Genomic DNA, 25,970 nt, shown 5'->3' on the forward strand with positions numbered 1-25,970 from the left:
TCAGTTTTACATATGAATTTATTTCGTTCTTACATCTGATAATAACCTTTATGCCTGGTCTGTACTTCAAATGTAACAATGAACATACATGTATTCCTTCACAAATCTAAATATAACATCATGTCAATGTCATTTTCTTCTGCCATAGTTCTTTTTCACTTCATTAGGGTTTCTTTTCATCCAGTAAGCATTTCTGCCTTCATGACTTTGTATTCCCAGCTGAGCTGCTCGGCTGGTGACATCATTTACTGAGAATGGGGACTGGCCAGGAATGTAATCAGAATTAAAAATACCCTTCTCTTGTCGTGCTTTCTTTGACATTCTTTGCTGAGCAGCTGGCTGGTCTTCACATAGTCTTGGATTTTCTGCATGCTTCCCTCCTCTTGGCATTGGCAAGGAATACTGAAATGTAAACATTATGAACTTCATCTACAGAAAAGTTTTATTATTTCAGTGTCATTAGTATTTCAAAATGAAATTCAATAATAATGGTATGTTTGCTACAAATATTTTGTGATTTAAAAAAATTGTTCAGATTGAATCTCCTTCCCAAACTGGCTACTGTTGTTATGAGTCTATTCTCTTAAAATAACAGAAAAGAGTGAAGACAACAAGCATTGTAAAATTTAACAAATAATTTATTTCCCTAGACTACAAAGTAAACAAAATAAGAAAAAAGAACTTACGGTATTGCAAATTAAATCCAAATTGTAATCCAAGAATTAAAAAACACAAGTTCTATCAATGAAAAGTTCTATGTGAATCACAGTTCAAATCCCAATGAAAATCCAAGATGGAAGTCAATGACATATGCAATAGTCAGCGCTGTACTGATATGTCAACAGTCTCTTGTTGAATCACAGAAAATATTTTTCAAGTTTTTGAATTCCGTATAAATTCCAGTAAATGCCTTTATCCAAGAATTAATTTTGAGCACTTTAGTATTTCCAGGGAAAACAATCACTTGAAATTCAATAATTTGAAGAAAAGGAAATTTCAGCCCCAAACTGGTCACAACATAAAACAACTTGACTTCTCAAGTGTTATGGCATGAAATTCTTATCATAACATCAGTTATGAGACTAACTAAAATGCAAAACAAATGCCTGGATGGGAGTCAAAAGTTCATCTTTCTGGAAAAAATAGAAGTTTGTTTATGAATTAACACGTGCCTAATGTCACATAGTCCTGGTATGACCTTGACTCAACTCAATGATTCTTACCCTGAGACAGATAACAAATATAAAAAATAAGTTGTTTACCAAAACTGTCACTGATTTTGGAACAAGGTCAGCAACAAGATACAATGTTTCAATTCTGGACAATGTCAAACCCAGTAAACAATGCCACACCAAAACAGCATGTAATGGAATAAAAAATATTTTCAAACCAACAAACAATTAATTATAATATACATAACACTATTCTGTGATTGATGACATTTTTCTGATGTACAGTGTTGCACATTTAATAATTAATATTAACATGAAGGACGCTAGGGACCTGCATTTCAAGCCTAAAGACAAGGGCCTGCATGTCAAGCCCAAAGACCAGGGCCTGCATTTCAAGCCCACAGACCAGGGCCTGCATGACAAGCCCAAAGACCAGGGCCTGCATGACAAGCCCAAAGAGCAGGGCCTGCATGACAATCCCAAAGACCAGGGCCTGCATGACAAGCCCAAAGACCAGGGCCTGCATGTCAAGCCCAAAAACCAGGGCCTGCATGACAAGCCCAAAGACCAGGGCCTGCATGACAAACCCAAAGATCTGGGCCTGCACGTCGACCCCAAAGACCAATCAAAGTATTGTTGTAAAAGTAATATTGGGGCAAAGTATGTGTGTGGGCAAGCATGTATGTGGTCAAGTATGTGTGGGCAAGCATGTGTGTGGTCAAGTAATGTGTGTGGGCAAGCATGTGTGTCACAGAATGAATTGTAATAGTTTCAAAATGATCAGTCACAAAAATGAGGAAAATCCATCACAGAGTTTAGGAAACAGGAACATATTTCTTACTTTTACCTTGACTCCAAGGTCACATGGGCAAGTGAATATGTCACAAAAGGAACTGTCTTAGCTTCATAATGATTCAACCCAAGGGGGGTTGGGGTGTGTGCCTACTTAAATGGGTATTTTTTGTGGATATAAAATCTGGAGATTGTGTTCATGAAACATGATCGCCTCCACAGTACCTGAAAACTGGCATGAACAAAAAAATTCAACAGATGGAGAACATCACATGTGCCAATCATACTGAATCTGATACATAAAGAAGGATAACACAACATGCCCCTGCCACAATACACTTGCCCCAACCACACAACATGCCCCTACCACAATAAACTAGGGGGGCCCCGAGTGGCTGAGTGGTCTAAAGCACTCACCGTTCCGGATCACTGCCATCTCACCTCTGTCTGCGTGTGTTCGTGTCCAAGGCTCGGCTAGTGTGGGTACGTGGGAAAGCCTGCCAGTAGCTTCTCATGGGTCAGTGGTTCTTCCCTGTGTTTTCCAGGGTTCTTCCTCCACCAGTTATACTGGCCGCCATGTATAGCCTATCTTGTGCTGAAAAATGGCGTTAAACCCTATAACAACAATAAACTAGCCCCCACCACAATAAACCTGCCCTACCAAACAACATATCCCAACCACAATAAACTGGCCCTACCACACAACATGCCCTCACCACAATAAACTTACCCTACCAAGCAACATATTCCAACCACAATAAACTTGCCCTACCACATAACATGCCCTCACCACAATAAACAGATGGATATGGACAATATTACACACATAGTAGGGTTTTAAATTTCATGTGTAAAATCATATATGTACATGCCAAAACCATGTTTATTTTTCCTCTGGTTAATCTCCAACAATAATGTACCTTAAGACCCTTTGCTGTCACTGGTTTCCTTCGAGAAAGAAAATATCTGATTGTGCCATCTTCTTCAACAGTCATGGAAACTCGTTGCAAAGATTTATTACCACAATGTGGGCAGAATTCTTTAGTCAAATCCTTGCATATTCTGAAATTGAAAACATTAGCAGGTCATCAACAAGAGGCGGAAGTGGAGCATGATATCAATCACATGACATAAATTACTGCTGACTAGGTTTAATTATATGGTTTTATAAGAACTCATCCAATGTAAACTATGTCCTGAATTTTCTATTATGACTGAAAGATGTGAGAAAATGTAATTTATTTCAGACTCAGTATCACTTGGTACTCTTTGCAACATTTTAGAGTCAAATGAATGATGAGAATAAGAGCATTCGTAGTGACACATGTCTACCCTGTTTGAATGGCACACTATATACCTGCCCTGTATTTGAACAGCACACAATGTCTACCCTGTGTTTGAATGGAACACTATATGCCTGCCCTGTATTTGAACAGCACACAATATGTCTACCCTGTGTTTGAATGGAACACTATATGCCTGCCCTGTGTTTGAACAGCACATAATATGTCTACCCTGTGTTTGAATAGCACACTATATGCCTGCCCTGTGTTTGAACAGCACACAATATGTCTACCCTGTGTTTGAATGGCACACTATATGCCTGCCCTGTGTTTGAACAGCACACAATATGTCTGCCCTGTGTTTGAATGGTACACTATAATGCCTGCCCTGTATTTGAACAGCACACAATATGTCTGCCCTGTGTTTGAATGGCACACTATATGACTGCCCTGTATTTGAACAGTACAGAATATGTCTGCCCTGTGTTTGAATGGCACACTATAATGCCTGCCCTGTATTTGAACAGCACATAATATGTCTACCCTGTATTTTAATTGGCACACTATACGACTGCCCTGTAATTTTAATTGGCACACCATATGACCACCCTGTATTTTATGACTGCCCAGTAATTTTAATTGGCACACTATATGTCTACCCTGTATTTTAATTGGCACACTATATGACTGCCCTGTGTTTAAACTGCAAACAATGTCTCTCCTGTGTTTGAATGGCACACTATATGCCTGCCCTGTGTTTGAACAGCACACAATATGTCTGCCCTGTGTTTGAATGGCACACTATATGACTGCCCTGTGTTTGAACAGTACAGAATATGTCTGCCCTGTGTTTGAATGGCACACTATATGCCTGCCCTGTTTGAATAGCACACACTATATGCCAGCCATGTTTGAACAGTACACACTATATGCCTGCCCTGTGTTTGACCAGCACACTATATGCCAGCCATGTTTTAACGACACACTATATACCCAGCCTGTTTGAACAGCACACACTATATGCCAGCCATATTTGAACAGCACACTATATGCCTGCCCTGTTTGAACAACACACTACATGCCTGCTCCGTTTCGACAGCACACACTATATGCCAGCTGTGTTTGAATGATACACTATATGCCTGCCCCATTTGAATGGCACACTATATGCCAGCAATGTGTTTGAAAAGCTCAAAAGCACACTATATGCCAGTGCTGTGTTTAAACAGTACACAATATATGCCAGCCCTGTGTTGGAACAGCACACACTATATGCCAGCTGTGTTGGAACAGCAAACTATATGCCAGCCCTGTTTCGACAGCACACACTATATGCCTACCCTGTGTTTGAAGAGCACACACTATATGCCAGCTGTGTTTGAACAGCACTCTATATGCCTGCCCTTTGTTTGAACAGCACACTGAACATGCCAGCCATGTTTGAAAGGCACACTATATGCCAGCTGTGTTTGAACGGCACACTATATGCCAGCCCTGTGTTTGAACAGCACACTATATGCCAGCCCTGTTTGAATGGCACACTATATGCCTGCCCTATACTTAAATGGCACACTATATGGCCTGCCCTGTTTTTAAATGGCATATTATATACATGCCCTGTATTTAAATGGAATATTATATACCCTGCTTTTAAATGATTGTTTCTGAGTTTAGTCTATTACTTACCTGTGTACGAATACTGTTCTGTGCTAAGAACTAACTTTCACAATAAATTGCTTAAAGGCATATATTTATTGCTAGCTTTGACAGCTTGTTCTATATGGTTGTTATGTACAATTTTCACAGCTCATAGGCAGTGTCCCTTGAAAATCTCGCTTCAAATAACAATGCCAATGGATATCCAGGTACTCAGTACCCAACCACTGATAATAACCCGGGTAATAAAATGAACCATAGAGTACCTGTTTTCCATATATAACTTGTCTGCCAGTGCTTGTACAGGCAGCACTCACTTTATTTTCAAGTTGACAATCCTTTTGATTGATCCACCAATATATGTACTTTTTCAGTACCAAGCAAATGTCTGCCTCTTCCAGCAAATAATCAATCTTAATCTCATTGCTTCTTTTTAAAATCATGTGACAACTTATTAACTGAGCCATGAGCGTCATATAGTGGCAAGTAAAAGAGGGCGGTTAATTGATCTTGATGCAACAAATGACATGTTCAGTTGCAGCCTTCAATAAATTCCACAAAATCAAAGCGTTACCTATAAAGCCCAAGCTCAGTCTATCAATGAGCACTTGCATATGACAGTGTAGCCAAAGACATGGAGGGCTCAAAATTACTCAATGTGTATATGTGATATTAGCTTAAATAGGTCACTGGACTTTCTGTGTATATGATATCAGCATATACTGGCCACAGGAGTTTCTGTGTATATGATACAGTATCAGCTTAAATAGGCCACAAGAGTTTCCATGTAAATGATATTAGCTTAAATAGGCCACAGGAACTTTTGTGCATGTGATATCAGCTTAAATTGGCCACACGAGTTTCTATCATCTTTAATAAGCCAAAGGAGTTCTGTGTGATAACAGATTTAATAAGCCAAAGGAGTTTCTGTGTGATATCAGCCACATGAGTTTCTGTATGTTGTATCAGCCTTTATAGGGCAAAGGTGGTTGTGTGTGTGATATCAGCTTAAATAGGCCACAGGAGTCTTCTATCATATCTGCATTAACATTCTTAAGGATGTCCACTTTTGTAAAATCAGAGTTTACTGCGCTGCTTGAATTGATGTGATTGTTGCATTATTGTGTAATATGTTGTCACTTGTTACCTCACTGTGCCCAAGCACTATGAACACTGGGTGAGAGAAGCACAAGATGACATGATTGCAACTTGTCTCTTATTGAATAATAAAATACGTTTATTATACTATTTTAACATGTGCAAGAACAGTAATGTGAAATAAAATGACAATATAAACTATAAGTACATGACAACATTTGCAATTTATAACTAGCTGTAAATCAATCTACAATATAATAAATCTGATCAGCTTTCTTAATACTTACTGACCTATTATTTTAGGAAGAGTTGGTAACAAGGCACTGTTCTCTGGAATGCCCTTAACACTGTTCTTTTAAATGCCCTCAACACTATTCTTTTAAATGCCCTCAACACTTCTTTAAATGCCCTTAACACTGTTCTTTGAAATGCCCTTAACACTCTTCTTTGAAACGCCCTTGACACTGTTCTTTGAAACGCCCTTGACACTGTTCTTTGAAATTCCCATGACACTATTTTTTTAAAATGCCCTTAACAGTTCTTTTAAATGCCCTGACTGCATAGCTATCTTTCTGACAATTCTCCAAGTCCAGACAGAGCATACATTTACTAAACAAGCTTTAACATGGCAATGCTGTGACTGTTTTGATAAATCCTTGTTCTTTTGCCATTTTCCTTGTTTGCAAATGGCTTGCTCTCCCACTGCAGCTCCTTCTAAGCTTTTCTTACGAACAGCGCAAAACACATGTTCCTTTCAGGTGCAGATCATTTTGAAACCAGGATGTTTTGTAACCAGTATTTCTATACATGGTATTGTATTTTCAGTTAACATTATTTGCATTTAATAGAAAAAATTGTGTATGTTTATAATTATATACAAGTCAAGGTTTAAAATTGTTGAAAATACAATAAAATGCAAAAATCTGAAGAAGAAAAATATAAAACAAGTGTAAAATGGATTTTAAAAATAACAGTTTATATACATCAGTATTAAAGTGCATAAAATCACAAGAATAAGTTTATAAATAGTGTTTAAGACTTGTACAAATAGAACAGAAGAGCTGAATGTACAGGTGGTTAGACAGAAAGAAAAGTATTTACCAAGCAATCAATCAGATTTAAATAATAAAATACTGTAATTAGAGAAAAGGAATAAGGAAATCAAACTATTAATAAAAAAATGAAGCAATAATTAGAATAATAATTATGCAATAATTATATGTTCTAGTTCAAACATTACCAAAGAATGGGTTAAATTACCTTACAAAAACAGCTTCTGAAATTGCCAGATAAAAATCGCAGGTACAAAACAAACTGGTTACGAAATAACCAGATCACAAAATGAAAATGACTGAGATTTTTTTTTAACCACCCTGTAAAGTGTGACTTCTCCAGCCATTAGCTTGAAAAGATCGCTTTCTAGGCATTGCTTGAGTGATATTAATCCAAAATATTTAAGAAAGTGTCACATTTCATATCAATGGATCAGTTATGCATGCCTAAAAACATTCCTCATACTTCGAAGACACTGACAAAATCTTTGCAGAAAAACATGGTTGGAAGATGAATTGAACATGTATGCAAGATCCTACAAACATTAGGTTCATTAGTTACTTCCTTTTGTTCTATTACACAGAAGACAAAGGTAAGTGCTTTGTTGTTGTTGTAGGGTTTAATGCCATTAAAGGTAGGTGCTGTCATAACAACTGACAAACTGATATATTAAATCAAGACCTTGTATAATGGAATGAAAATAAAACAGCAAATAAAACATGAAAAGAAAATTTTTTACTCCAATTTCCCTCAAAACCTTTCAAAAAAAGTGATTTTTCATGACATGAAATGGCCACCTGAAACCACAAACTTTCAAAATTTTCATGGTCTGCACGAACCCCGTTGTGCTTGAAAATGCACATAAACTGAAGATTTTTTTGTTTGTTCTTTGGACATGTATCTATGTGAAAATACTAATTGTTCAATAAGTAAATACTTCAACATTCCAAATGTGGTCATTCTTAATTCCGATTGCAAAACTTACTTCATGCAAGCAAAGCATCGCAGGACAAAATTCTTGGCCCTCCTAATGAGCATCCCATCCACAGAGATTACATTTAGCCCCATCTGTATGAGAACATTCTGAAACAAATACTTGAAATAAATTCCAGGAACAAAAATACGGTTAAATATTGATAACAAAATACCTGTTCATGAGGTCCTAAAATGATCAATGGCCTTTTTTCTAGAAAGAAAATGATTCCACCATCTTTGAAACAAGGAAGACAGTGTCACACTAGTGAGTAGCGTTTGGCTGATATTTATCCTAGAAAATAAGGCAATTCTACCCAATTAAAAACAATGAATACTGTGTCTCTCCTGTGAACAGCATTAGTTTGCTTTTATTTTGTAGCAAGTAAATCAATTCTAACTGATCAGAAACAATGTGGTGTCCACATGTGAACAGCTTTTTAACAATCTGACTAGCTCTCTGTTTATGCTGATGAGTCAGTAACATTCAATATATCATGGTACACTAAACATTCAACATATCATGGTACACTGAAAATATCATGGTACACTGAACATTCAACATATAGTACAGTGAACATTCAATATATCAGGGTACATTGAACATTCAACATATCATGGTACACTAAACATTCAACATATCATGGTACATTGAAAATATCAGGGTACATTGAACATTCAACATATCATGGTACATTAAATATTCAACATATAATGCTACATTGAAAATTCAACTTATCATGGTACACTGAACATCCAACATAATGTGACTTTCAGAAATTTAAAAAAACTTTCACACTGCTAACAACAATGCAACAAGTTTAATACTTGGACAGGTGAGTCAAGAACTTTTGACTAGATGAGAGTGTGATGACACAGCTCATCTCCACGGAGTTTTAGTATTCTCAAGTAACCACTGTAAAAAATTAAACATTATTTATCGTTCATGCAAAAAATAAGTTCAGACTAAAGTGATTAGACAATGAAATGTTAGCATACATGCCAACCCCTGGCGAGGAAAAAGAGTAATCCTAGTGGACAAAAAGAGTAATTCGAGCAGAAAAAGAGTAATCCACATATAACATGACAAAAATGCAATAAGCCTATGTACAAAATAATTTATTTACCTCTCTGGACTTTTAACATCAATTACTGCTTCAAGTTTTCGTATATAACTCTTTGAGCTTTATAAAGCAACACTCTCATACTGCATTTCAAAACACTTTGTACCAGCTGAGACTATAAATGTTTTGCACACCAACAGAGCACTAAGTGCTGTGTTATTACAGAGACTGGATCTGAATTCAGTTTTACTTTTGTTAACAATGCTGAACAATCTCCCACTAGTCAGCATTAGAATGGTAAAGAACCAATATTCCTTTCATAACCTGACAAAGAGGAGGAAATTTATCTCTTCCAGTTATTGTGTCTTTTAGCTCGCAAATAGGATGACAAAATTAACTCTGTCCCCATGAAGTACATTGTCATGTAGAGTGCCAACTCGATAATTCAGGAGTTCTCTTTCAAATTTATCAGCAGCCTTTCCTGCAGCATGGTGCATCATATGACAGAGACAACCTGATATGAACAATGATGGAGACATTTTTCAAAATACACTATGCAACTCTTTTATGAATTCCAGTCATCAAGGATACAACATCAGCTGATAACCCCATACAGTTCTGCCAACATATATTTATTCAAAGCATTATCAAGCAAATAAAAAACTGCTTTCTCCAGTGGAATCTACTGTTAATTCTGGTAATGAAAGAAGAGCACTCTGACTTTGCCCTTTTCGTTGTCAAAGTCTCTTACACAGACTGGGTACAACTTTTTGTCATCATAATCACTACTCCTGTCTGTTGCAATATTAAACAGCCCAATTTTCATGGCTTCTGCAATTTTAAGTGAATTATCTTCTGCTAAACACCTAACAATATTAGATGATTTTGTTCTTGCACATGCATATTTTCTACAACTTTGGAATCAGGAAACATCCGTTCTTTTAAGAAATCAGTACATAACACCTCTGCATTTATAAAATTCGTGTCCACAATTTAATTCTGCTGTAAAAAAAAAAGAAGTTACCATAGTAATGGAGTTAGGAAAATGAGCTAATTCAAGGTTGCTTTCTTTTACCACCATGACCAATATTAAAATCCTATCCACACAGCCTGCAGGATGGCATGAAGCTGTCTTAGAATGGAACGCTGTAATATGTAATTCATGTATTCATCTCTGAAACGATTTTTCATCTTTTCTAATCCATCTGTGAAATTATTTGAAAAACATTTTTGCTCTAACACACGCATCGACTAGAATAAATCCGACTTGACTTTTAGTGCTAAATACCTACAGACTGGTTCTGTACTAATTATCAATTTGAACAAAGAATCTGTGAGCAAAGATTACAAGTAAGAAAGTCAGTCTGTTCTCTCCTAATTAAGCCATACAGCTGTTATAAACAGAAACCAAGGTCAAAAGTTTGAAAGTAGAACTAGCATATTTCTTGGAAATTGGGCAACTGCTATAAATAGAACATAATACTGTTAGGAAAGTGCATGTAAGTCTATGGACAAACATACTCTTAGTTACATAGAAGCCCCTTTTTCTAGAATATGGTCTGTGGGATTAATGGGATGTTAATAAAAATGAGAAAACAAATTATATGAAAAAAATTGGGAGGGTGATATACCGAAAACACGTAATCCGAATACATTTACACATAAGGCGTAATTTAGTGGAAAAAAGTGTAATGATTGCCATGTATGTGTTGGTGTCATTTCCACATAAAGTATTTTTTTTAAATCTGTTCTCTTTGCATTGTAACTTTCAATCTTTTTTTTTAAAAAGTTCAACTTTACATTGGCCTATAGAGCCAGTATTGTGCTGATGTACCATTAAATCAACCAGTGTATCTATCTACCTACCTATCTACTGCAAATGGAACCAAAATTATCATTAAGAAAGCACAAAATGTGTATGCATAACTGACCACTCAGAAAGAGATGGTTAACAAGAACATCTTGCAAATTATAACTACCTACCCACTTTTGACTTGGCATAAAAGACAAACAACAAAAACCCTGAAAATAATGATTTGACAGAACCTGAGAATAATGTTGTTTTGACATATGTTTAGTAATTTTCTTCAAATCTGCTAAAGAAGCTACTGTCACTGACTACCAGTAGAAACCAGATTTTACTGGCTTTGAGCAACATTGGAATGACATTGTATGCACCTAGTATGTATATTTTGTAGAAGGCATGAATGAAATGTTTTAATTGTTTAATTTAATAGTTGTATTAACACCAACTTTATGGAAAAAAGCAATAACTTCGCTACAAATACCTGCATTGAAAAGTCTGTTGTAAGGCAGCCAACAACAACTTTAGCTTGCTCTGTGTCTTCTGTGGCCATTTTATCTTTCATTGCCTTGATATTACTTGGTGTTATCCACCCATCATCATCATCATCATCATCATCATCAGCAGCACCCTCATCTTCTTCTTCCTCATCTGTACTGCCCTCTTCAAGATGGTTGTCAGGAATGACTTCTCCTTCATTATCAATATTATCTACATTTTTTCTGTTATCAGATTTAATGTTGTCATCCTTGATTACATCATCACTGTTTTCAGCATTTTCTTTATGTAACACATCAGCTTTTACCAAATTATCTTCTGTACTATCTTCTTTTTCTACTGTATCACTTATTTCAATATTTGCATCCATGTTTATGTCAGAAATAGACTGGTTTTCAGCTGACTTGTTCTGAGAACTGGATTCAGCACAATCTACACACGGGACTTTCCCTGATGTTTCCTCTGTTCTAAAACAACCCTGACTTGTTTCAGGTTCTGATACATGTGTGCCTGTGCTTTCAGATGCAGCTCTAGATGTTGATTTCTGAAAGCAAGGAAACATATTATGAAATCACCTGAAATAGTACACTGTACAGAGGAAAGTGAAGTACAGTGCCTCTGAAAGAAGCATACCACAATGGCCGACCTGACTTGATCTTGTCCATATTGCTGTCCCCAGGAACATTTATTCTAACCTCTCTGTTTTGTTGTTGATAAAGTAAAATAGTTTCTTAATTTTGTTTACACAATAAGCAAAAAATACACATCAATGTAAAAGCAAATAAATATGATTTATTCGATTTTGTTGGTTTCCATGCCACATTTAACACATTCATGCCAAGGAGATGTCAGCTGAATGTCTTTCCCATGGTTGAACTGAGGCAGCCAATCCCACATGATCTGTGCGGGTACTGAACATGTGACCCTTGAATTGCAGGTTCAATCCTCTACCAACTGTGCTGCAAGAGTCCCTTGCAAAAACTGATGCTATATTGTCCTAAAAGAACTACCAGACACTCAAGTAAGACCATTTTCTTCTTTTTAACTGATGAGTGATAAAACCATCTCTAGTATTCTTAAGTGACAATATTTTCAAATCAGCTGTTATGGCAGCCATACTGGATTGGCACCATTTGAATTTATGACAAACTAGACATCATCATAAAACTTCCAGTGAAAACCCCACACCAATAAACCCATCGATGCAGGAGGAGTAGTGATAACAAGATTTTCAACAAGCCCATTGTGGCAGCCATACTGGATATATGATTTGCACTATTTGTATTTAGGACCAACTAGATATGACTAAAATTCTTTCGGTAAAACCCCCAAGTCAATATTTTCAAGATGGCTGCTATGGTGACTGTAATGGATGTTAGATCAGTATCATTTTCATTTACTTAACACTATAAGAAGTCTTCTGGTGAAAAACTCATGTATTGGATGACAGTCCCTTGAGTAACAATAAAAACTGGTTAGAACAGCACAATAGTTATAAAAATCCAACGAAATATGATAATCAGTCTGCTGGTGAAAACCAATGAGAACAAGACTTTCCATTACATGGAGCACTGATAATACTAATTATTTTAGATGGTTTCTGTGATGGTCATTTTGGATGTCAGAATTTCCTTAAATACCATTTAGACACCAAAAGAAGTCTTCCAGTGAAAACCATATCATAATATGACTTTCTGTTCTGTAAGATTAATGATAACAATTTTCAAGATAACTGCCATGGTGGGAATACTGGATGTCAGATTGTCACTGTATCCAGTTATGACAAAATTGATACCATAAAAAATCTTTAGTGAAAGCTCTATGTTAATATGACCCTCAATTCAGAGGGATTTGCCATAATAAGATTTTCAAGATGACCACTGTGGCTGCCACCATATTAAATGTCCATTTTTATTTAGGACCAACTAGACCTTGGGTCAAATGTGTGTGCAAAGCTTATTGGCAATCCTCCAAGTAGTTTGGGAGCAATACTGATAAGAAACTTGTGTTAACAGATGTACACTTATGTTAAAAGACATTTGATGAACAAAAGGCCCTTTCATAAACTCTTCCGCCTATACAAAATGATGCAGTTTCATTGAAATGACATCATAATTTTTGACACAAAATATTCAAATGCCTCATAATTTTTGGACATTTTTTTGACTGATTTGTTTCCAGAACTTATGTTTTTGGACACAATCTAAGATGACCTGTTGTGCTGTCTTCAAGTAGACTAATTAAGCAGAAACAGTTTGCTCTATTCGGTCAGAAATAAAATATTTAATATGATCTTGAACTTTCCATTAACAAAAATAACTTCTCTCTGTCAACTGTCAGGAAAAATGTCCATATATTATGTAAATTCTCAGTCAAGTGGGATTTGTATGACACACAACTGCAGGTTCATACTAATTTAAAAAACAAATAGTGCTGAAAAATCAACCAAATGCATGAAAGCAGCTTATTGTATTTTTAAGCCTAGCCTTTATTTTTTTTTAAATCCTTGGCCAAATCTCATTAAAAGAATCCCAGTATGTGGAACAAATATGTATGTGATAGTGAATGCACAAAGAGGTCTCGAAGATTTCAGAAAATGTAATTTATAATGTATATTTTGACACACCCAAAAAAGCTAATAAATGCAGAGATTACAGGCTATGAATTTGTTGGACATCTGAATAAAAGGCAAGCATTTGATTCACTGCTTATATGAAACTTGGTTTAACTTTGTACTCAAGAGCTAGCCATTATAATTCCACTGACTCCCAAAACAAATTGCAAATATGTGCAGTGATATACTGCAGAGCAAAATACTATTTAAGTTTTATGTTTCAAGGCAGTTACCATCACTTGCACCATAATTATTCTATATCTATAGTTTATGTTTTAAGGCAGTTACCATCATTTGCACCATAATTATTGTATATCTATAGTTTATGTTTCAAGGCAGTTACCATCATTTGCACAATAATTATTGTATATCTATAGCTTATGTTTTAAGGCAGTTACCATCACTTGCATCATAATTATTGTATATCTATAGCTTATGTTTCAAGGCAGTTACCATCATTTGCACAATAAATATTGTATATCTATAGCTTATGTTTCAAGGCACTTACCATCATTTGCACAATAATTATTGTATATCTATAGCTTATATTTTAAGGCAGTTACCATCACCTGCACCATAATTATTGTATATCTATAGCTTATGTTTCAAGGCAGTTACCATCACCTGCACCATAATTATTGTATATCTATAGCTTATGTTTTAAGGCACCTACCATCATTTGCATCATAATTATTGTATATCTATAGCTTATGTTTCAAGGCAGTTACCATCACCTGCACCATAATTATTGTATATCTATAGCTTATGTTTCAAGGCAGTTACCATCATTTGCATCATAATTATTGTATATCTATAGCTTATGTTTCAAGGCAGTTACCATCATTTGCACCATAATTATTGTATATCTACAGCTTATGTTTCAAGGCAGTTACCATCACCTGCACCATAATTATTGTATATCTATAGCTTATGTTTTAAGGCACTTACCATCATTTGCATCATAATTATTGTATATCTATAGCTTATGTTTCAAGGCAGTTACCATCATTTGCACCATAATTATTGTATATCTATAGCTTATGTTTCAAGGCAGTTACCATCATTTGCACCATAATTATTGTATATCTATAGTTCATGTAAATTACAAGTCTTAGGATGTGTGATTAAAAAGATCTATGCTAATTCCTAAAAATAATGGTGCTGAAAAATCAGGCAAATGTGTTAAGAACATCAACATCTTAATCACAATGACATGTATATTGTTACTTGCTATTTACCCTCACTGAACTGAAATATCCAAAAATTACAGCACATTACAAATTTATTTTGCAAAAAACAACAAGGGTGTCCAAGCTTTCAACAGTCTCAGTATAAATGGTAAATACACTAGGTTTAGACAGCATATTACCCCAATTCCCCAGTATTATGGGATTATGGAATGGTTGACACGGGTGTACACTGTTCAAGGTTGGTCACAAAATATATGTACAGCAAAACACATTAATAACTGATGCTATATAAGACAATCAATGTATGATATATGACTGAGTGAAATCCTACATTTCCTTTTCAGACCTGCCAACCCTGACGAGTCCGTCTCAGTAAGGCAGTTGATTGTTTTCCATAAGTTTGACCATTTTTCAATAAGATGTAACAAAATATTATAAAATGTTATTGTAAAGCTGGAAACGTAATTAAAAGTTTGGTATTCGGAACGTGCAGAGACGATAAACATTATGTTCAACTGAAAGTTTGTAAAGTACGCGTAGACTTTATTTACCACTAGCACAGTTGCACAAATTTTTAGTTCCAAACCCTACGGAGCTCAATGGCTTGTTGTTATCTCCCAACTTGATGTAATTCTCGGAAATTCTTTTTTCCATTTCACATGACAACGGCAATCGTATTTCCCACCATGAATCATACTCAAATTGGCACGTGATGTCCAATAAACATAACTGTGTTCCTTCCAGCTTATATTTACAAGACTCTGAATATTCCTTTTTATTTTTCTGTGTTGATTATTAACACTTTTCAAGAGGCTTATTTCCCCTTTTGTCTTAAATATGCATTGCTTGCTGGATGCCATTTAAAAAAAAAATTCCATGATCAACAGTTTGATCATGCAGACACGTCGCATGGCTAAATATGTGCAGTTAAAAGTGTCGTGCTGCTGTAAAATTAGTCAGGTTCTCTGACCAATTTCACTACTTCTAATATGAAACCCAGATCCAAATCAAACACGGATGAACAAATTTTCTGGATTTTTTGGCGATGATCATTTTCCGTAGTGTTTTGCTTGTATGCCTTAAGTCCATAATTTAAGGGTAAATTTCATAAGACTTACTGCAAAATCGTAGGAGATGGCAGGTCTGCCTTTTAACAGGGATACTAATGAATAATAAATATAAGACCTGATGACAAGAATTCATACCTTTGGTGATAAATAAAAGCCGGCAATATCTGTTGGTTTTTCCAGCATCCTTTTGGTGGCTGTCCATTCAACCTGAAATTACCACAAAATGATTTTGGATACGCATCTTCAAGAGCAGAACAAATAATCAGACACTGTTAAAAAATGTGTTTCAAGTGGACAATCCATGGACTGATTTACTGTGTCTGTTATAGACAGATATTCCTAAATCAAATACAAATACAGTATTAACTGAGGAAAAACTATAACAATCTGATCTAGAGCAACTGTTTGTATATTCAGGTGTTACAAGTTGTACTATCTTGCCATTACTCTGATTTGATAAATCTGCTAATTCTAATTTTTATTTTAGTGTGAAATGTTTGTAATGCCCTTGCTGGACAGCATAATTTTCACAAGCAATCATCCTTTCTAGCAAAGCTTTCTTGGTCAACCTATGGCCCTCTTTAACGAAGCTTTCAGCAAAAGATTTTGGATATAAACAAAAAGTCTTTCAGTCAAAACCCCACATTGATACACCCATCCATTCAAGAAAAGTAGTAATAAAATTTTTTTAAAGCTGGTCACCATGGCTGTTTTGATGAAATGATATTGGCCCTATTTTTATTTAGGACCAACTAAACATCATAAGTACTCCTATGTTGCCATGACCACTTGTTACAAAAAAACAGCATTATGATGATTTTCAAAATAGTTGCTATGCAATGTTGGTGGTCAGACTGGGACCAACTACATAGAAATCTTTTAATGAAAAGCCCATATTAATACAACCATCTCCTCAGGTGAAGCAGCAATAACATAATTTTCTATATAGCCACAATGGTGGTCATATTGGCATCAATATAACTTAGAACCAACCAAATATCATAAAGAGTCTTATGTTAGGAACTACATGTTGCTATGACTTTCCATTGATGAATATCATACGAAGTCTTTTGATGAAACTGCATGTTAAAAGAACTATCTCCTCATGTAAAGAAGCAATAACATAAATTTCAAGATGGTCAACATTGTGGCCACATTGGCACCATTTTTATCTAGTACCAATTAGACACGAACATAATGTCTTCCAGTGAAAAGCCCATGTTGATGTGAACATCTATTCAGCAGGATGGGTGATAACAAGGTTTTTAAGATGGAGATCATGGTGAACATATCTGATGTTCATGGGACCTCATTTTCAATACAGACCCTGGGATGAATGTGCATTTAAGTTCTATACCAATCTTCGCAATAGTTTCACTGTCTAATAGATGGCTGGGGAAAATTTGCCATGGCATAATCTATCCTGATGTTTGACCAGTATAACAAAAAATGAAAGGATATTATTTTTTATTCCCCATCAAAACATACCTTACTGTCGGGTGCCAATTTTATGTGATCAGTGCCAAGAAACTCCTTTTCTAACTGATAGGCAAGTGCCATAACTCTGATATCAACAGCTGAGAGATTACGGTAATCCCCTGTTTTCTTGGAAAAATCTGTCACTGTTAAGAGAGAAATAATATATAATTTATAAATATGCAGCATCTAAATAATTGTTTCAGTCAACTTGTCTCTTTCTCTAATTCAAATAATGTTCTCTCTCTTTCTCTTAACCAATTGCCAAAGTTCTTTTCTTTTTCCTGCACAAATTCATTAGCATTTAAATAAATGATATTATATTGTACTGAGAATGGACCTTTTTTGATCTTTCGTTTGTATGGGTTTTTTTTGAGGTTTTATTTTTGCAACATCTTTACCTTTTAGCTTTTGGTAACTAGCTGTTGCCTGGTACTTAATATCTAGGATTTCTGCTGATGTACCATTAAACCTTCATGTAACATATTTTTCAGTTCCACTGTTTTATAGCCATAAAGTCTACTTTGTTCACTGTAGGCAAAATTATATGAGCTGCAATTAAAAATTCAGAACATCTATAAGAATCATTAATTTTTTTCCAGATTACCATGTTCTCTGATTTCATTTATTTTAGTTCAAGTGCTAGGTTTTATCTGACACAAGAAATATGACAAAACTGTTCCAGAACTTGTGATCAAACTTGCAATAAATTTTATATGAGATGGCCAGGTCAAAGCATGTGATGCTAAAACATTTGTTCTCATTCACAAAACAAGTTTTACTCGACCCAAATGCACTAAATAGAATATCCTATATATAACTTGACCTAATACCATATGTGCATACACCGAGTCATACTAACCAAATTTTATGGCTTCTGGGGATGGCTGCCTAAATATTATGTCATAAGGCAAGACCTGAAGCCTTTGTCTGGTTTCTTTATCCCTGACTTCATTGACAACTTCTGGAAGACTGTATATGTTCTCTCCAATGCTCTGTAAAACAAAATTTAAAAAATGAAGTTGACTACTATTCACTTGTCTAGCATTTTATTTGGTGTGCCAGAAATGTTTTAGCTTTAATCAATTATAGTGCTTTAGTGTCTGTATTACAAGTCTATGCTCTTAAAATAAGTAACAGAAAAGAGTAAAAGTTATTGTTATTTTAGGGTTTAATGCCATTTTTCAGCACAAGATAGGCTATACATGGTGGCCAGTGTCAATGGTGGAGGAAAACCCCAAAAAGAACCACCAACCCATGAAGCTACTGGCATGCTTTCTCACATACCCACATTGGCTGAACCCAAGACTCGAACCCACACAGACAGAAGTGAGAAGGCAATGATCTGTAATGGTGAGCACTTTAAACCACTTGGCCACTCATGGCCCAGAAAAGAGTGAAAAACAAGTTTTGTAAAATTTAACAAATAATTTTATTTCCCTACAATACAAAGTGAAAATTATAAAAAACAACTTAGTATCACGAATTAGATCCCAGAATAATCCAAGAATTACAGACACAAGTCCCAGTAATTTAAAGTCCTGAATAAATTCAGTACAAGTCCAGAAAATATCTCAAAACTGAAGCCGATGTGTCTGTGGTAGCTACTGAAGTGTTGATGTATCAACAGTCTTTTATTGAATCACAGAAATAAAATTCCAGGTTTTAATTCAGTATAAATTCCAGTGAATGTCTTTAACCAAGAATTTTATCAGAGCACTTTTGTATTTCCTGAGAAAATAATCACTTGAATTCAATAATTTGAACCAAGTCAAAAGATTCCAGCACAAAAAAAAATAAATGTATCACAACATATAATACAACTTGAAAATGCTAGATGTTAAAGCACAAATTGGAAAAATTTTCAAGTTGCAATATATATATTTCTCTACTATACATCAGGTCACAATTAGCACTTTCTATAAACAAAATTACCAAATGAAAAATAACCTTCTTGAATGATCTAATGAGCCTTGTTTACTTACAACACAATAACCTGTAAAATTCACTTAAGAAATTCCAAAAATTTGACACAAACAATCATACTTACTCCTTCTTGTTTACCTGAATAAAAATCCTGATATTAAGTTCATGCACATAGAGAATAATGGAGCTACTATTAGTTGTTTATATAAAATGAAATAATTTTTTTTTTAAAAGTCAATTAGGTCAGGCAGATATGAACTTAATTTTGGACAAGGTCAAGTCCAACATACAATGTTACATTACAATAGCATGTAATGAAATTTACAAAAATTTAAACTAACAAAATAACAATTAAATAAAATATACATACCACTGACAAGAACTTTCTAATCACATATTTGAACATTCACCTTGAATTTATCTTTAATCTTTCGTCATAAATACATTTATAAGACTTCAGCTTGCTGATATTAGTAAATGTATTAGTGCTAATCATTGTCACAGAGGATGCACTCAAGGCAGGACCAGGGCCAAAGCAGACAACAAATTAGCAGTATTTTAATTTAGAACCAACATCATAAGAAGTCTTCTGGTGAAAATGCCATAATGATGTGACTTTCCATTCTAGAGGAGTAATGATAACAAGATTTCAAGATGGCTTCTGTAGCAGGTTACTGGAGATAGAAAGGCACCATTATAATTTAGGACCAAAAAGACACTGTAAGAAGTCTTATAGTGAAAAACCAATCTAAATGTGAACATCCATTTGGAATCAGGCCACAATTAGTACTTCCAGTTCAGTACCCACAAATGTAGTTCTAGTCTATTTTTAGAATATTTTTTTCTCTCTCATTTTGGTGGTGATAGAAGAGTTTTATTTATGCATTTTTGGTAGGGATTTAAAGGTAATTGTTTATTCTTGAGAATATGAGCTCAGGGTGTGGTTGTCCATGTGTATTTCGGCAACAGTGCACAGTGAGTAATAAGGCCTTGGTGATGATCCGGAAGTGAAATTTGTGTTCTGTTTACATGCTGCTCTGTTGACAGTCCAGCATCTCAAAAAAGAGTAGGTCAATCTTTGACAAGAACTTCACAGTGAAGTCATCTTTGAAAGTATTTTAGATTAACATATGATTTGTATTGATTGTCACACAGTGGAAAGGGTCAGTACTGAGAAACATATGTAGAGAACATATAGTAAAATTAATTGTGTTCTATGGCCATTTGAAAGAAGTAGTGCTAACAAGATTTTTCAAGATGGCTGTCATGGTAGCCATATTGGTTTATTATTGTGTGGCATATTTTCAGTTCAAACCAACTAGATCAGGAGATAAATGTGTAAAGTTTCATGTCAATCTTCTAAGTAGTTAACCAGGAGTAGCAATAACAAACTTTTGCTCAATTTGGTCAATAGTTTTTATTAAGATTTCTTTGAAAATGAAGTCATTATCACTTCAACAGGACTCTAGAAAACTCTGTGGTTTTGGAAAGACAATGTGGACATAATCAATCATCCACAGGTTAGCAGGAAAATACAAGTCCCTCAAAGAAATTTACTCTTTACTGTCAGAAATGTTTTTCCAGAAATTCGAGAAAAGATCATTTCTTGCTGAGAGTTGAAACCGTCTATGCTATTCTTGAGTAATAAGATTTTCAAATTAGCCAGTGTGGTAGCCATATTCTGAATGTATGATCAGCACCATTTTCATTTCAAATGAACTAGACATCATTGGAATACTTTTGGTGAAAACCCCAGGTAAATATGACCATCGATTAAGGAGAATTAGTGACAAGATTTGTTCAGTGTGACAGCCATACTGAATGTCTGTGGGGCACCATTTTTAACTATATTTCATAAGAAGTTTTTGAGGGGTGAAAACCAAATGTTAATATGACCAACAATTTTGGACAAGTATCTAAAAAGAGATTTTCATACTGGTTCAGATCTGCATCATTTTCATTCATGACCATCCAAACACTATAAGTAGTCTACTATGCTGGTATGACTTTCCATTAAAGAGTGGTGACAGGAAAATTTTCAAAATGGCCACATAGGCAACCACAATGAATATCAGATTGGCACAATTTTTATTTAAGACCAACTAGATACCATAAAATGTCTTCCAGTGAAAACTACATGCTGATATGACATATGCCATTCCTCAAAGGAGAAGTAGAAATAACAATATTTTAAAAATGGCTGCTGCAGTGGACATATTAAACATTAGATGGCACTATTAAAAACCAGCTAGACATCAAAACAAGTCTTTAATGAAAACCCCATTTCACAATTACCATCCTGTCAGGAGGAGTAAATAATATGATTAACAAGATGGCAATTCTTGACATCCAAGCAGAAAATTTTTCATTTAGGACCAACTAGGTATTATGGAAAGTCTCTCAGTGAAAACGCCATATTGATATGATCATTCATTCAGAAGGAGTGGTGATAACAATATTTTAATTGCCATTTTATAATGAACTTTCAGAAGGTAACAATAAAAAAAAATCTTGATTAAGGGTAGTTGATTAAGCATCTTTACTAAGTGACACTTACAATACTGTAATTTAGCTACCGAGTTAAAATTCAATACAATGTACAGCTTCTGTTGTTCTCTTTTAAAGTCATATGACCCAACTACACTGCATACTATGAATATGGTAATTTTCATACATATACAAAATGTGTTTATAATATACATACAACTCAGGAAATTTCCATTTGAAAATAAAGTATTGATTAAAACCAAAGTTAAATGCAAATATGTGTACTTTAAAATAGAGGGTATAAATTAAATAAGAGAACAAAAATACACACACACACATGTATATACAGCATTTTGTTTCTTGTTTTGCTCCCACTTCTCCCTGTTCAGTCCAAAAGAAGTTACTTCTCCCTAAAAATTAAGTCTAGCTTGACACCTGCAGTACCATAATCATTTAGAACCAAACAGGCCTTGGGATGAATGGGTGTGCAAACTTTCATGGCATTCATCCATGTAATCTGGTAGTAGTAATAACACACTTGTGCTAAAAGATGGAATGACACTGGATGATGGTAACAAGCCATCCCATAATGCTGTTCAGAAGCAGTATTGCTAAGAAAGTTGTTGTTGTTTTAAAGTTAAACACCATTTTTCAGCACAAGATAGGCTATACATGGCAGCCAGTCTAAATGGTGGAGGAAGAACCTGGGAAAACCCCAGGAAGAACCACCAACCCACGAGAAGCTCCTGGCAAGCTTTCTCATATACCCCCAATGGCCAAGCCCAAGACTCAAACCCACAAAGAGAGAGGTGAGATGGCAATGATCCGTAACGGTGAGAGCTTTAGACCACTTGGCCAGATGGGGCCCCCAGTATTGCTAAGAAAGAAACCAGGTTCATAATAATTTAAACTTGTCTATCTTTTGTACATTGCACTTAACATGCAGATGGGAAATTGGGAACATCAATGATGATATCTTCATACAACAAAAATAAATTACACTGATAAGGAAACTATCCCCAGCAGACAGTAATAATCAAGCTGGGAAGATAAAATGTAATCAAAAACAATACTTTTTAACATTTTACAAGACAATGCAAAAATGTCAATTATAAAATGCAGTAGTTAACATTGGAACACATTACACAATGTTGTTTATTTAGGCAGTAGGATGTAGCACCAAAACAAAATATCATGTGATATGACTTTTTTGTAGGACCACAGAAGTCTGACGTTTTATCAATAAAGTACGATGAAATCACCTTATCGGTACTATTAATTAACACAAGTAGTACAAGCGTGACCCCAACCATCGCCTCAATTTGACATTTGTCACTCGTCTTTTATTGCTTCAGAATCACCAAAATGCTGAAAACCTACACCTATCCATTCAAAATACTGTAACGTACCAATGCCTAACTCTCTGACAACCATTGCACGAATCTAATCCGGCGAATAAACCTTTATTTTCACCATTATGGTCACAAATTCTTTCTAAAGGATACCATCAGGCTCAACGTTACAGATCATGCCATCTCACATGTCTGCGTGGGTTCGAGTCTCAGGCTTGGCCAATGTGGGTATGTGCGACAGCTGCCAGTAGTTTCTCGTAGGTCGGTGGTTCTTTCCAGTTTTCACTCCATCATTTATACAGGCCACCATGTATAGCCTATCTTGTGCTGAAAAATGGTGTTAAACTCGACAACAACAACCATCTGGCAGAAATACCCGATTCATCAGATTCTACTCTGCAGTAAATAACCGTTAGGGTCTAATACTCATACCGATCATTGAGCAGAGTCTGTGTTATCTTATAATACTACCAAATCCTGCGTCTATCTTGGCTTTAATATTGGAAGTAAAATGATGCTTTCAACAGTCATTTCTACTATCCTAGCTCTAACTAGATATTTCTATTCAGGAAATTTATATAAAATTATCATATGATACAATCTGAAATAAAAGGCAAGTTAAACATTTTATTTTGTGAAATTACTTTCAAAGCGTTATTCATCCCATGGCAGAATTGGCTACTCCGCCTGATGGAGTCCTGCAGGAAGACTTTGTGAACGTAATGGTGAAAATAAAGGTTAATTCACGGGATTAGATTCATGTGATTGTTGTCAGAGAGTTAGACATTGGTAAATTACTGTAATCTGAATGGATAGATGTAGCTTTTCAGTCTTTTGGTGATTCTGAAGCAATAAAAGATGCGTGACAAAAGTCAAATCGAGAAGATTGTTGGGGACACGTCTGCACTCCTTGTGTTAATTTATAGTACTGATAAGGTGATTTTGTATTGTCAAAGATTTTATCGTATTATATTGATAAAACATCAGACTCCTGTGGTAAGACTAGTCCTACATGTAAGACCTTGATGCTGATACTTATGTTTTGGGTGTCAGGGTTTAACTCGGCCAATGATGACATGTGAAAAGAAAAAAAAAACTGCTGTGTAGCATGTTTTGATGTCAACTAACATCATAAAGAAAGTCAAATTTTCAGGACTATCTCACAAAACTGGCAACTAAAGTACTGACACTTTCTACAAAGTAAAGTCATAATGTTTTAATCAGACTTTACTTACTCTTGTCTTTTCTCTAATAAATTCAAATTCTCACAAAAGAAATGGACATATTTTAAAGTTTCACTAACCTACATTTCAGTTTGCTGGAAAGCGATGAAAGCCATGTATGCCAAAATCGGGTTGAGTTGAAATATTATTCTTTAACGAAATGAATAAAAAATATACTATACCTATTGGAACTGTAAGCAACATTTCGTGTCATTCAAGAAACATATCCCCTACATGCACCTACCTAGACGTCCGTGACATTTCAACAAATTCAAATGTATGTCAACAGAATGTGAAAATGTGTCCATCTGCAGGTCTCAGATTTTGATTCCACCAGGATAAAAAACAGCACAGCAAGTATATTAATTACATAACAATTTGTCGAAGTGTTGATATGGGCTGCCAAGTGTGCGAGATATTCCTGCAACTTTGACTACTCGTTCCGATGTCAACCGACATCGGAACAAGCTATACAAGCCGGTTATTTGGGTAGTAAGACATAGCACTAAAACAAAATTAACATGTGCTATGTCTTACATTGTATTACATTGTATAACTATTGGTAAGACTATCCCAAGCTACAGGGCAATATATATTTTACCCGTTTTTAGAAATTCTTGAAGCTCCCAATTTATTCAGAACGATAAGAACATTTAACTTATTATTTCATACGATATAATATATTTTAAAACCTCGTTAATATACCTGTAGCGGAGCATTTCTAAGAAAGGCACCAGAATCTGCTACAACGTGCACTACTTTCGCCATGTTGTTGTAGGGCGACAAATTGGAAATAGCCAATTCTCGAGGAATGGAGGAGCAACTTGAACTTCCAAATTGTTGCACTCTTTCTCGAGAAATTGCATGGTACGGTTTTCTGCGTATTTTAAAGTAAAACTTTTATAAGAAGGTTTCTTTAGTCATTTTCAGCTGTATAGAAGTATAATTTATACCTTGTACAATATAAATGAAACGTATGAAAATTATGTTATTTTACAAGGGGGGGGGGGCGGCGATCATTTATCCCTTTCAAAAGGAAAACTTGGTCTGCTTCGCTGGTGACTGAACATCAAGGCCCTGGCCTAGACCAAGGCGAACAAGGCAACCGCCTTGGGCCCCACACTTTCAGGAAATCAACTCCGCTATGCAATGGTTTTGCTTGGAGCCCTGCTCATCGCTTTTGCTACGTTGGGCCCCGCACATCATAAGGACATCTCACTCCATAATGTATTCTGCACAT

The 25,970-nt window shown here is 35.3% G+C and overlaps 1 protein-coding gene across 1 annotated transcript; it reads right to left on the minus strand.

The window, feature by feature from the left end:
• Positions 1-25,589, minus strand: LOC149782927 (RNA-binding protein NOB1-like). The gene is made up of 8 exons (XM_089934484.1): positions 25,436-25,589; positions 18,605-18,737; positions 17,755-17,888; positions 16,402-16,473; positions 11,379-11,936; positions 8,040-8,137; positions 2,885-3,026; positions 1-402 (listed from the first exon to the last, which is right to left on the minus strand). The coding sequence occupies exons 1-8, from the start codon at positions 25,496-25,498 to the stop codon at positions 130-132; spliced, it is 1,473 nt and encodes a 490-aa protein (XP_089790610.1). The 5' UTR covers positions 25,499-25,589; the 3' UTR covers positions 1-129.
• Positions 25,590-25,970: the final 381 nt, after the last annotated feature.

Source organism: Sinohyriopsis cumingii, chromosome 15 (genome assembly GCF_028554795.1).
Source record: "Sinohyriopsis cumingii isolate HCF-2022 chromosome 15, ASM2855479v2, whole genome shotgun sequence".
NCBI lineage: Eukaryota > Metazoa > Mollusca > Bivalvia > Unionida > Unionidae > Sinohyriopsis > Sinohyriopsis cumingii.

Bases quoted from the DNA above. Each gene is read 5' to 3' on its own strand.
- LOC149782927 (XM_089934484.1), bottom strand. From the start codon at position 25,498: ATGGCGAAAGTAGTGCACGTTGTAGCAGATTCTGGTGCCTTTCTTAGA. The intron at 17,889-18,604 runs GTTAGTATGACT...CTCTCTTAACAG, and splicing joins CCCAGAAGCCATAAAATTTG to TGACAGATTTTTCCAAGAAA. The intron at 3,027-8,039 runs GTAAGTTTTGCA...TTTCAATTTCAG, and splicing joins CGATGCTTTGCTTGCATGAA to AATATGCAAGGATTTGACTA.